The sequence below is a fragment of the Opisthocomus hoazin genome, chromosome 14 (genome assembly GCF_030867145.1).
Source record: "Opisthocomus hoazin isolate bOpiHoa1 chromosome 14, bOpiHoa1.hap1, whole genome shotgun sequence".
Lineage (NCBI taxonomy): Eukaryota > Metazoa > Chordata > Aves > Opisthocomiformes > Opisthocomidae > Opisthocomus > Opisthocomus hoazin.
In genome coordinates, this window is record NC_134427.1 from 19,643,865 (window position 1) to 19,657,151 (window position 13,287).

Below are 13,287 nucleotides of genomic sequence, written 5' to 3' on the forward strand. Positions count from 1 at the left end.
TTGATTGGTGTCATAATGTGCCAGATACAGTGTCAGTGCATGCAATAGATAGTCTGTGACCACTTCCCATGGCTTCAAAGACCAAAGACCAATACTTGGGAACTGTTGTTCTGCTGTCCTCCTCTGCTAGAAATCAAACCAGAAGCATATAATATCTAGGGAACTGGAACATGCACAGTACTCCATGGAAAGCAGCAAAATAACACATGATGGGATAGCATAATGTCTTCACAATCCTGCTTACAACTTCAAGAGTGAGCCAAAAGGAATGGTGTTTGTCTGAATCTTATCTCACGCTAGAAAAGACAATCTCTCTTATGAGTTATTCAAGGGCTGAGGCAAGCTCAGACGGGGCTCCCAAGCCACCCTGTATATGTCCCAGATTAATTCAGTATGTCTAAATTTCATGCATGCAGAGAATCTCTAACTCAAGATCCATACCGCTTTTATAAAACCACTGATGAGCTAAAGATGTAACTCGGTAAATGCCAGGATAACAAAGTAAAGGAGAGAAATCTGATTATTTCAGAGCAGTGTGCATCATAGCCAAAGCAAAAGTGCTGGAGCTTTTTATTCTTTTTTCTAAATCGATTTAGTTTTTTGGCTTCAGTTGACACAATTTCACAGGTCCAACAGAAAATAACTACAGTTCATTTATTTTTAGGATTAATGATGAAAACCTTTACATAGCTTTCAGATTTCTCCTTTTGAGAGGTATGCGTCAGTGGTGCACAGCGCTGTGAGCTAAGAATATTTTTATTCAATAGCCATGTGGCAGGTTAAACTAGCACAGAAAATGATTTTGATTTGGAAATATAACAGCCCTCACGGTCCAGTAATTTAATTCAGCCTTGAATGAAGGAGCATGAGGAGAGGGAGGGTTTGTAAACTGAATTTACAGACCTTTTCTCCTTGTTTCCCTTTTGGAAATCCCATGAACTCCAGTATTCCAGTGGATGGAGGAGGACCCGGAGGGCCAGGCAGCCCTACATCACCCTGTTGGCAAAAGAGGAAGCTATTAACATAGGCAGAACATGTTTGATTTCCTATGAAAGTGGCTTGTGAATCAGTAAAAAGCCACTGTAATTATATCCCATGTACATAATATCTGAGTGCCTGAATGCTGGCACAGGAGTTTGGTCATGGAACTCAAAAGATCAGACTGAAAATTAAGATGAACAAAATGCATTAGAAGAGTTATGGATATAACACATGGCAAGAAAAAAAAAGGTTCAGCTTTTGAATCCACAAGAAAATATTCCAGAAAAAATTTGGGGAGAAATATGGAAGAAAAGAAGACAAGAAACAATTAGAAAAGTAGAATGATGAGAACCGATTTTAACAGCAGCAGAACCAAGCCCCAAATTGAGAACTTTGAGAAGCCCCATTAAGCCAGTGTAAATTCTCACACAGACTGTAGGACATCCATTTGGGATAGTTGGACTATAAATTACACATCGGTTGACCCAAAGAACATTATGAAAGCCAAAAAGAGTGAAGTCTGTCGAATGATTCAGTACAAGAGGTGAGGGTTCAAAGACTCTGAAAGACAGAGATTCAAAAGATGTCTAAGGACCTAATGTCTTGATAACCATGAAAATACCATGTTGAACTGAGATTTTCCCCTTCCCCCTCTTCATCCAGAAAATGCTCCCACCCTTTGTTTGTGTACCAACAGATAAGGAACCAGCAAGAATTGTTAGTATTTGGACTGTCAATCAGTCCAAGAGAAGAAAAAGAAAAGGACAAGGACAAGAAGAAAATGCTGGAATCTAGCCACTTTCTAGAGGATCAAGCTATGATGGAACACTAGAGTATTATTTCATGCTCTTTCCGTAACAGAACAAGTTTCACCTACCTTTTCTCCTTTCTCTCCTTGAAAGCCTAATCCCATGTTACCCTAAGAGAGAAAGAAAACCAATGACAAATGAATAACGATACAACAGCAGCAACAGCATCACTATCATCGAGGCCCACCCCACTGTTAAAACAGCCAACAATCAGGTGTAGAAAGAAGACAGGAAAGATAGGTACTCACTTTTGGACCTGGTGGCCCAGGGGGACCCATTGGACCCTAAATGGGAACAAGATCAAGATTTTATTTCTTTTGACTTAATTAAGATGCACACAACTGGAGCAATGCTGGGGATCTGCACTGATGCCTGAACTTTCATCTCTTGCCCCCAAAGCAAAAGTAACTGATCCACATGATCTTCAAGTCTTCACATCTATACTAGAAAGCATAGCCCTTTGGTACTGTGGCTAATTAAAAGCAAACTTTAATTTAAAAGCAACAAACATATAGTTCATTTTTACCTCTACCCAATGGAAGGTCTCTTGTAGTATCTTGAAAAAGCAATTCTTAAGCATATTTCATGGTGACAAAGGCTCCAAACATGCATATTCCCTCCAACCGTGAGACGAGGAAGTGCTTACAATAGTACAATGTGTTTGTAGACAGCACTCCAGGGCTTTGCCGGGGCCCTCATTCATGATTGCTGCTCTGAACACTGCTCCAGAGAGCAGCCTTCCCTCTTGCGATTAGATTAAACTATCCAAGTTCAAGTATTCTATGCTCGAAGTCAGCTGTGCTCAGTCCTTTTAGATGCACACACACTTTTTCTCATTGTCATGACACAAATACAGATGAGGAGGGAAAATCACCAACACTTTGAGCTGTTCTATCGACAAGTGCAACAGTTGAGGTCTCTTACCTGCAAACCTGGTAATCCGATAGGGCCTGCAGAACCTATTGGACCTGGAAAACCTTTTGGGCCCTATAAGAAGAACATAGGACAAATGTAGAATGTGTAGCACTTGACCCATCAAACCCCAACCAAAGACAAAGTGAGTCTCAGGAAACATTAAGTAACATCCCCTAATTAAGTATACGAAGTTAAATACTATAACAATCCATATTATTAGATGCATTTTGAAAATCAAAGTAACAGAGATAACAGCAGAAGGGAGTTTGATATGAAAAAGGAAAATCAGAAGAGATAACAGCAAAAGGCTGACTTCCTCTACCATAATGTGGATCCACTCATACCATTACAAAGCTGGAATTGCTCATGCTGCTGGTATCACACATGTAAATACACGGCCCACTGATTTGAAAATAGCCATTGAGAACTAATACAAGAAAAATTACCTACTTAATATTGTTTAAAATCATTATTCCCCAAATTAAACAACTTACAGAAATTCCATCCAATCCAGGAAGACCATTTTCTCCCTAAAAATTACAAATGCATGAGTAAAATTAACACTATGTTATTGCAACAAACTATAAGGAACATTAAGTTTTGTATAAATAGAAATATTTGCTGTTAGTTAATATGAGACCAAGTGTAAATGGGAAAATATTTTCACACCTGTGCTTCCATATTTAAATTGGGTAATGGAGAGATTCCAAAACTCCAAAGAAATTACAACCATTTTATTTATGGGTAACGAGAAATGAAAGTGTCATAAAAAAATCTATAGTAATTGTAAAAACACTGGAAAAAGCACTTTCATTACAAAACCACTATAAAATATGGAAAACCATATCATTATTATATCAAATAATCTGTAATTCCCATAAATGCTGAAGTAAATACATATTTAACTTTTACCAACTTATGACTGTATATATTGTGGGAAGAATTATAGAAAAGTTCATAATTTTGACCAACCAAGTCAGTGTGAGGGGCCTTTCAAGTCAGAATAAATTTCTTATCATTTTCAACATTTAAAGAAGCACGAGGCTGCTAAATATTTCCGAATTCAGTACCACAAGAGGTACTGAATCCTTTGTAAATTTATTCCAAACCTTGTACTTCTGGCAAAAATCAAACCCATGGTAAGCTGGTCAGCTTTTGTCTCAAGCCAACAAAGAACTGAACATTTTACATGAGCATACTCAAGAACCTATTCACTGTTCTGAAGAATAAATTGAAATTGTCTATCCACAGTTTGTGTCTTCTGTAGAAGAAATAAAATTATAAACTTGATACAGGTATTTCAGGGTGAGGTCCTTATTAAATACAGAGATTAAAATCCTGACTTCGCAGTGGCAAAGGATGGAATACTGTGAGTAGGATATTTATGTATTTAAACCAATAACATGTCTGATTACTTACTAGTACCTCCCTGTACAAAAAACACTGGGAAACAGCTAGGATCTCACACTAGAAACCCTAACTGCACTTGCGAGTTTCCTGAGCTGTTATTTCAACAGACCTGATGTCAGCTACAGAAAAGTTCTGAGTGCAGTGAAGGGCTCCTCCTTTGCTACATCTGCATCTAGAAACACATATGCTACCTCACATAAGGCAGGTTAAGCTTCTGAGAAATTCCTCACATCCATGTTTTGACACCACAAACAAACAGTTCTAGCTCTCCAGAGAGAAGTGAAGGAGCAGCATCTACACTGAACTGTAACAGGATGAGCAACATCCCAGCAATCCCAGTCTGGGATGAACAAGATCTCTGCAAAGACCAAGCAATTCCAAGTTCTGAGACTATTCTGTGTTGTCATTAATGAAGCTATTATAAGGCCTTTTTCACCACTCTGCGTTCAGACACACCCAGGATACCCAAGTCGAACATCATGAGCAATCTAACCTGCAGCATCAGCCCTGCAACCTGTAGGACATCCCAGTGTTTCTTGTACTGCATTTTCTCCTATGTCATGACAAGCCTTACCTTCATTCCTTTAAGACTGCCTTGAGCAAAAACAGGTTCTCCTTTAAAGCCTTTTGGGCCAGGACGACCCTGATTAAAAAAAACACAAAACAAAAGAGTAAAAAAGAAATTTCTGAAAAAAATACTGATTTAGTTTTGAGAGAATTTATATTCAGCGTCATGAACAAGGCAAACTTCTGGCTCCAGCAAACTACAAAAGTACCACTGCAGCTTTGTCAAAGAAGCTGTGGTGTTATGAGAAATTAAGAATTCCTGTGGCTTTAGAAAAACAAGGTTCTGCAAACATTTTCTCTGGTATTTTCCTGTTTATATCAGATTTCCCTCTTTTACAACTTTTAAGATCCTGTCTGAATCTGTTTGACATGGTGTAACCCTCCTGTTCATATACATATCAATACCATCCAGAGGGACCTTGACAGGCCAGGCAAACCTCATGAAGTTCAACAAGGCTAAGTGCAAGGTCCTGCACATGAGTTGGGGCACTCCCAAATATGGATTCAGGCTGGGCAATGAGTGGATCGAGAGCAGCCCTCAAGAGAAGGCCTTGGGGGTGCTGGTTGACAAGAAGCTCAATGTGACCCACCAATGTGCGCCCACAGCCCAGAAGGCCAAACATGCCCTGGGCTGCATCCCGAGCAGCGTGGGCACCGGACAAGGGAGGGGATTCTGCTCCTCTGCCCCGCTCTGGTGAGACACTCCTGGGAGTCCTGCATCCAGCTCTGGAGCCCTCAGCACAGGACAGACCTGGAGCTCTTGCAGCGGGGCCAGAGGAGGCCCCAGCAATGATCCGAGGGCTGGAACTCCTGTGCTGGGAGGAAAGGCTGGGAGAGCTGGGGCTGTTCAGCCTGGGGAAGAGAAGGCTGCGGGGAGACCTTAGCGCAGCCTGCCAGTACCTGACAGGCCCTACAAGAAAGCTGGAGAGGAAATCTCTTTATCAGGGAGTGTAGTGATAGGACAAGGGATAATGGCTTCAAGCTGAAAGAGGGCAGATTTAGATTAGATGTAAGGGAGAAATTCTTTACCATGAGGGTGGTGAGGGGCTGGATCGGGTTGCCCAGAGAAGCTGTGGCTGCCCCCTCCCTGGCAGTGTTCAAGGCCAGGTTGGACAGGGCTCTGAGCAGCCTGGTCTGGTGGAAGGGGTCCCTGCCCATGGCAGGGAGGTTGGAATGAGCTGATCTATAAGGTCCCTTCCAATCCAAACCATTCTATCTCTCCTTTAACACTGTAAATCACTGAATTTTGTTTAGAATCAATGAGAGAAAAAAAATGGTAGACTGCATGAATCTTCTGAAAAAGTTGCCATTACAATTCTATATCTACCCAATTTATTTTAATCTTGATCATCCCATCCAATTTATCTGAGGTGACTTCATTTAATTGCCAACAATTTGAGAGGGGTTGGCTGATCCAAGAGGCTTTCCTTGCCAAAAATGTAATCCTACAAGCATTACAAAATAGAAGTACGAGCAGCAGGTATGAGTAAATCAGTTACTTTAGAAAGTTACTTTAGAAAGTAATACTTTAATTTTAACTTATTGCTTCAGTATTTTTTGACATCATATGAACTTCAACTTTGGATGACGTGACGATGTCTTAGCACAGTTTAGAAATGCTGAAACAAATGGCATTATTTACATCCACCAGCTGTATTTTCTTCCTCTTCTTCATGTATACGTGCAAAGGAGTTCCACTACATGTATGATCAGTCATACGACCTGTGTTTGTAAGATCAGACTTTGAAAGTGAACAAATATTCACATATTTGTCAAGTATTTTAATATCAAGTCAAATAATTTTTGCTTACACTTCAAAAATAACCACGCACTTTTACAAAAGACTGCAATTCCCAACAGCATCTAAGAGTGGCGTTCTTACAACTAATCCTACCAACTTAAAACAGAGTGTAGAGCATGACCCAGCTACCTTCATTTCCTCTACAGTCAATGCAGAAAAATGTGTGTCTCCAGAGACAATTCATCCTCAAAGGCAGAGGGGGAGCAGCACTCTCGCAAATACCACTCTCCGTAAGAGGGCAGTCCAGATGAATAAATCAGACACGTAACTTTGAGACGTCCAAGGCAGGCTAGATAAAATTCCAGCCTGGCAGAAGAGTGTTTTCAAAAGTAAAATGTATACCCTGGAAAGTTAATCCGATTGACACTCTGTGAGACTGAAGCTTTTGGCTATCTCAGGACCCAAAGGAAGGCATCCAATATTTGATGCATAGACTTGAACATGTGATAAGATCCTTTCCTGAATCAGCATCCACTGACTTGAAACGTGCCAAGTGGAAGATGTTTGACACTTCATAGTTCTTAAAAACTTTATCATGGTTTCTTATGAGTTAGCTTGAATACTGCCAGTGACAATGGTGTAACTCGGTGTGGGGGCATACTTAATTCACAGGATCTTCATGTTATCCTCAGAGTGGAATTTCAGTGAGAAAATGACATTGAGCTCTAACAATGCTAATAAACTTAGGGTTACTGGGGTTCTTCCTAAGTACTCGGGAGTTACTTTTTCCAACAATGACATGAAAAGCAAATCCTAGCTTAGTGACTACCAAACACCGTATTCGAGTTGGGACATACAGGCAGTCCAGGTAGGCCAGGAAACCCATCTGATCCAGAAACGCCAGGACTTCCAGTGGTACCATTGCAGCCATCGAGGCCAGGCAGACCTCTAGGTCCAGACTGCCCAGGGTGACCCTGTATAAAGGGGAAAAAGAGAGAATGACTGACAGGATGCATTATTTTGTTAGTAATACTGTCCCCAGAAAACTGATATCTTCCAAATGGCAACACAAAAGAAACGCACTGCTCCCACTCAAGTTCAGTGTATGGCAGACTGCAGCAGAACTAGCTTCTCTGGCCAGCATTGTTTATCCTCCCCAAAGCTTAAATCCTAGAACAGTGGCTGCATTCATTTAATTATCTATTTCTCCAAGGGATAATTTTCTGAAGTACATAACTCGTGCATGAGTAGGTCCCAAAAGGGCAATACTCATCCCACAGCAGTCTGAAATATACAGCATATAACACAGTGTAAAAAGCACGCAAGGGTGCACCTGACAGCAGGAATAGAAGTTACTCATGTAAAAACAAGGGCAGAGGCAGACTCAACAATACTGAGCCTTTATAATTCCAATCTGCTTAAAGTTTCAATGACTTCTCTTCCTCTCCAGTGTGGATTCTTTCCTTTAATAGTTGAGCAGATGTTACCACTCCAGCATCAGGCCACTCAAGCAAAACAGCTTTTCTTGTTATATTAAACTTAATATCTCAGGCAAAGCAACTAGGAGGAAGACATCATTAAACTAACAGCATTTAAAAGAAAGTATTTGTAATGGTCAATTACTAATTAAGCAGATTAGAATACAGTTGTACCTAATTCTGATTTCATACCTCTTTTGCCCTGGTATAGCTCTGGTAAATTGACTGGAATTTACTCAGCATGGTACTGGTGCAAAGGAGATCAACGTTTGAGACTTCAGTTACTGTTTCTTCAGTGTAATATGGGTATGTATAGGCAAAACGTAGAAAGGCAGAACTGTCAGTCACCCTACCCAGGTATCAAGCAGCTCTTTATTCCATCCTCCTTTTAACAGAAATGAATTCTGTGGCTCTCAATGACAGTGTTTTGTGGCAGGAAGAAAAACGAAACTTATGGAGATAGTATCAGTAGCTGACAGTTCTCTCCCTCCCCTCTGTACACCCTGATCTTGACTCATCCCCAAAGTACTTTTGTTTGATCCCAAAGGTTCATCCTTAAGATATGGCATTAAATAAGTTATGACTCACAGTAGGAAAGTAAAAAAAAATAAACATGGATAAAATGGAGATAAAGCAGAACATTAACAATCCCTCATGCGTGACACTTAAAACAAAACACATTTGTGTTGCTAGAGGTCTTCCCAGTCCAAGCCAATAGCATATGCTCTGACCAAACCCAATGAGAACTTTGCAGTAATGTAAAGCCTTTTATCTATGGATCTTAAAATGCCTTGCAAAAATGTGGGAATGCTATAATCTTCATTTTACGGATGAGAAACTGGGGGCACACAGTAGCAGAGTAGTTTTCCCAAGAATACAGAGCAACTTAGGCCATAATTACATAAATACTCGAGCTGATCACTGGTTCAGCTGCTGCCTGGAGGGCCATTGCACGCTCCTGCTTACAAACACCTCCCTCTTCCCTGTGCTGGCATAAGCACAAGTAGAATAGGCGAGTCAGAGCAGTAAACCAACACAGCAGAGAAATCACAGTTCTCTTTCTTAATGGGGTTAATTTTCAGCCAGATGAGTTCCTTGGTCCAGCTCATTTGGCAACTGTACTGCGATTTGCGCCAACAAAATGGAGAGAAGGGGAGTGAGCCCAGATCTGCTCTCTATCTGTCAATAAGGTGCTAACTGAATGAATGTAAAGTGTATCTCCACTACAGGATCAAGGCAGCTCAACCAGACGAGTATAAATTTGAGATTAAACAAGGCCTCAGGACATGGAATGAAGTAATCCCAAAGCATTAGCATCAGGCACCACTGCATACATAGTGCCAGTTGCCCTGATGATTAAAGTCTGTTTGTCAGAACACCCACGTGTGCTGCGCAAGCAGGAACTTGCCAGGCCCTGGTAGAGCAACAGGAGAAGTCTGAAGCACCAATTTATTGCCACTTATGTTTGTCTCTTTGAAATTATTTCATTTGGTTCCCAAAGCTGGAACAAATCAGTGGCAACCCACCCTCCTCCATCCACGCGGCATATCATAGCCAAGAGCAGCAAGCCTGTGGCGGGACAGGCTGTGACTGCAGAGGGAGGCCAGAGTGCTCATTGTCTGTCAGGTCTTTCACTTTGTTTACAGCACCAACAAAACCAGAAGCTATGTGGGACAAGTGCACACGTATCTGGTTACAACATAAGGTGACCAGCTGCAGGGTTGAGTCAAGCCTAACAGCCAACATCTGCCCCTCAGAGCTAGACAACGGGCAGCCAAGCTGCTGAGCCTTCAGTGTGGGCCAAGAGCCAGCCCATGGCAGGGAGCTGGCTGGTGGCCTGATGTCTTGGGAAACACTTTGGGTGAGATCTCCTAACTCTTGGCCCAGCACAGTCTGTAAATGGCCCAGAGGATTTTGGTATCCTCTTAGTACGTTAGAAAGGCTCACAAAGAGAGGATATAAAGTATGCTGACCACAGTGGTTTCTTATGTGTATTAAATAAACCTGTGGCCCTATCACTTCATTGCATGGCATCCATGTCTGCGGTTCTGAGGCAAAGCATGGCAGAGACTGACACGCACACATACACATGTTGTCTCTTTGGCTTTAGGAAAAAAATCCACAGGATTTCCTACTTTCTAGCTAATCTGCTATTCGAGTTCAGAGTGTTTTGTTTTAGGAACCTTACCTGAGGAGGTACTGAGCACCCACAACTGACTTCCTTGAGAGCTGTAAAGTTCTGGCTTAAATTCACCTTTTCCACAGGGATTTAAAATACTGACTTAAAGAGCTGTTTTGACCTGAAAAACGATAGTTTCACTGCTCTCACCTCCTCTAATTCCTGTTTTGGCAGATGTGCCAATTCAGCACAAGCATCTCAATTGACAGAGGCAGACTGTTACAGGCTTTACTCATACGTGGCAGGGTGACTAGTTTACAGACCTGAGTTGAAACACAGGTTGGAGAGATCACCTGTGCTCTCTGGTCTCACAAAAGGAGACATTCCCTGTGAGACAGATAAGGAAACTTGACCTGTTCATCAAGGCCCTTGCTTTGTCTGACTCCTGCTCGTACACTAACACTGTGATCTCAAGGGGCCTCTTTTCTAAATCAAACATTACAAAGGCGATCCCAACAGGAGAGCTCAACAAATATTTGAAAACAGGGAAACAAATGCAATTAAGGGTGAACACAAAACTAATTGAATAAACAGTTTCACAGATTGCTACAGCAAAGTGATTTTTTTACAGCCATCACCAAGTGTTTGCGTTTCCTCCAGGAGGGTCAAAAAATAGAGAACTTTGGTCCTCCATGTAGCTCTAGCTTTCATGGTACAGGCAAGGGCTCACTTCTCATAAAAATATTTCCTTCTAGAACTCCTCGAACAGTTCATGAAAAGCTAAATACATCTCCCGACTCCAGTTCCAGCCTTTGCCAGAAGTGTCCTTGAATCTTGTCCTATAGCAAAAAATAAACTTCCCGAGTAGGGCTAAGGATTTGAGGGATTCTTCTACAGAGTGACACGAAAGGCCACCAATAAACACATGTTGCTGCTGTATTTACTAGGTTAAAGGGATTAGCCAGGCCAGCTGCAACAACATGATTTACTTGCCACCAGCATTCCCCGAGGGAACTCTGTGGAACACCACTTCCCTTAAGGTCAATAGTGGGATTCCCCTCTGAATCACAGCCTTGCAGTCCTTTGGCCATGACTAAAATACACCTGGCAATGCTAACATACCTGCATACTACAAAGAATCTGTCTTCACATTTAGATGTTAATTCTTGTGCAGAGATAGCAGTATATTTTTACTTCTCTCTGACTTGTATCAGCACACACGTGCTCTCTCCTTTGCTCTGCATTTCACACATGCACATAATGTGCATATGTTTCTATACATTTCACAACAAACCTAAGCTACTCCCTATCCTGAAATGCAACTGGCAAAAGTATAAACATGTTCTCAAGCAGTGGTGGTTGCTATTCTCACCTTAAAATGGAAGAATTTATCTCAAGGGCTCGAATGTAAACAGTATCAACTAGTTTCCCTTCCCGCTTTTTCTGTCCTGCAGTTGTGGCACAGAAGAGCCACAGTGGTGAGCACTTCGCTGTTCCTGAACAGCAAGATTTGCCTCTTTCCCATTCACCCACCTGCAGAATACTGTAAAGCAGACGGAGTAGATGTGTATATGCTGGAGGCTTTGAATCCTTTCACCTACCTCCCCTACTCTCTCCTTGGAAGCCTGTTGCTGCCAACTACCTGGCAATGGCTGTTGCTGTATCTCTGCCTCCCCTCATTGTTGGGAATCCCCTTTCTTCAGAGCCTCATCTGAAAAAATACCCTGAGAACAGCATGTTCCCACAGTGTGTTCAATTCAATTAAATATTATGGGAACAGCTTGTTCTCTTCAGAGCTAGAGAGCTAGCTGGTGGGAAAAGAAAAAAATAGCAGCAAGGGAGTAGAGCAGGAGAGAAAACAGGCAAGGATGAGCAGAGGGGGCGAGAAGGACAGGCGCCAGGAAGGAGCTGGAATCGAGCAAGCTCATTTACACGGCCAACTGTGCATTTTCAGCCAATCTATCAAAACAATTCAGTTTTTGATAGGAAGTAAGAAAACACAGCTCAACCGTTGGAGCTCTGGGCCAGCTAAGGAAGTAAGGAAGATGAGAAAGAGCATGAGTATAGTCTGAAGGCACAAAGATACAGAAGATGGAAAAATGTCATTAAGAAAAGAAAATGCATTTTAATACCAGAAGGAGAAAGCAGGATGAGCTGCACAGTGTAGGGAGAGCAAGGAAGTTTGGGGCAACTCCTAAAGCCAGCCCAGCTAAAACTCCCCTGAGGGAAAGTGTCTGTAAGATGTCTTTGCAAAAATCACTGGGGAAAACCAAGGCAAAAGCAAGCTGGTCAAGACACTCTAGGCACAAAATTTTTTGTATGGTGAAGGAAACAACTGCCACTAGAATGTTAAAGTTCTAGAGAATGAAAGAAACAAACAAAAAAATTCCTGATGGTCAGGGAAAGTGGCTACCTACCCCTATCACCTGGAAAATGCAGCAATTACCTCTTTCCTGTCTTAGGTTTCTGAAAGGCTCAGAACTAGCACCTAGTGAAGAAGCAAGGATTCTCTGGAGGGCTTCAGCTCTGATAACCATTTTCATTCACATCGTAGCAAAAGAAGACTGAGGGAGACCTGATAACAGTTATCACATACAAGAAGGCTACTACAAAGTAACAGGGAACAATCTGCTCTATGTGTCCTTGATGAGTAAAATGAGAACTAATAGGTTTAAACTGCAGAAAGACAGACTGAAGTTAGGCGTTAGCAAAGCTTTTCTAACAGAGAAGCTAGAGTCTCAATCATTACAAGGTTTTAAGAACTGGTTAGGAAACACATACTAAAAATAGCCTGAAGCACAGCTGATCATGCCTGTTTGACTGTCTGAGGTCCCTTTCAGTTCCACAAGTCTATAATTTTATGATACGGTGTTTTCTAGACATAGTGCTGAGAGAACATGGTGCTGAAAGAAAAGCTTTTCAGTGATGCAGTGGATCCCCATGTAACTCAGGCTCACTTGCTGATATGTATCAACTCCCTATCATCCCGCAATAGACCCAAACCTCTTACAAAACAGCGTGGGACCACCAGGTAGGCTAGCAAACACTGCCATTTCCCTCTAGAGAGAAGCAAGCACTTGCAAGATACACTACGCATGTGCTAGGACAGTGCCGTTGTGCTTACGTGCTTTTAGTTGTGACTAATGTTCTGGTGACTTATATTTACATATGCAAACTTACTGGAATCCCATTGATGCCTTGAAATCCTGGAACTCCCATTGGGCCCTGAAGAAAAAGAGTAGATGTTATATTTCACTTCATCAATCT

The 13,287-nt window shown here is 41.8% G+C and overlaps 1 protein-coding gene across 1 annotated transcript in view; it reads right to left on the reverse strand.

The window, feature by feature from the left end:
* Positions 1 to 13,287, reverse strand: part of COL4A6 (collagen type IV alpha 6 chain) — a 103,629-nt gene that overhangs the window by 34,792 nt on the left and 55,550 nt on the right. Inside the window, exons 4-11 of the mRNA XM_009945244.2 lie at positions 13,201 to 13,245; positions 7,281 to 7,397; positions 4,690 to 4,758; positions 3,200 to 3,235; positions 2,715 to 2,777; positions 2,039 to 2,074; positions 1,859 to 1,900; positions 904 to 996 (exon numbers count right to left, since the gene is read on the reverse strand). Coding sequence (XP_009943546.2) covers positions 904 to 996; positions 1,859 to 1,900; positions 2,039 to 2,074; positions 2,715 to 2,777; positions 3,200 to 3,235; positions 4,690 to 4,758; positions 7,281 to 7,397; positions 13,201 to 13,245 — 501 coding nt within the window. The remainder of the gene's footprint in view (positions 1 to 903; positions 997 to 1,858; positions 1,901 to 2,038; positions 2,075 to 2,714; positions 2,778 to 3,199; positions 3,236 to 4,689; positions 4,759 to 7,280; positions 7,398 to 13,200; positions 13,246 to 13,287) is intronic.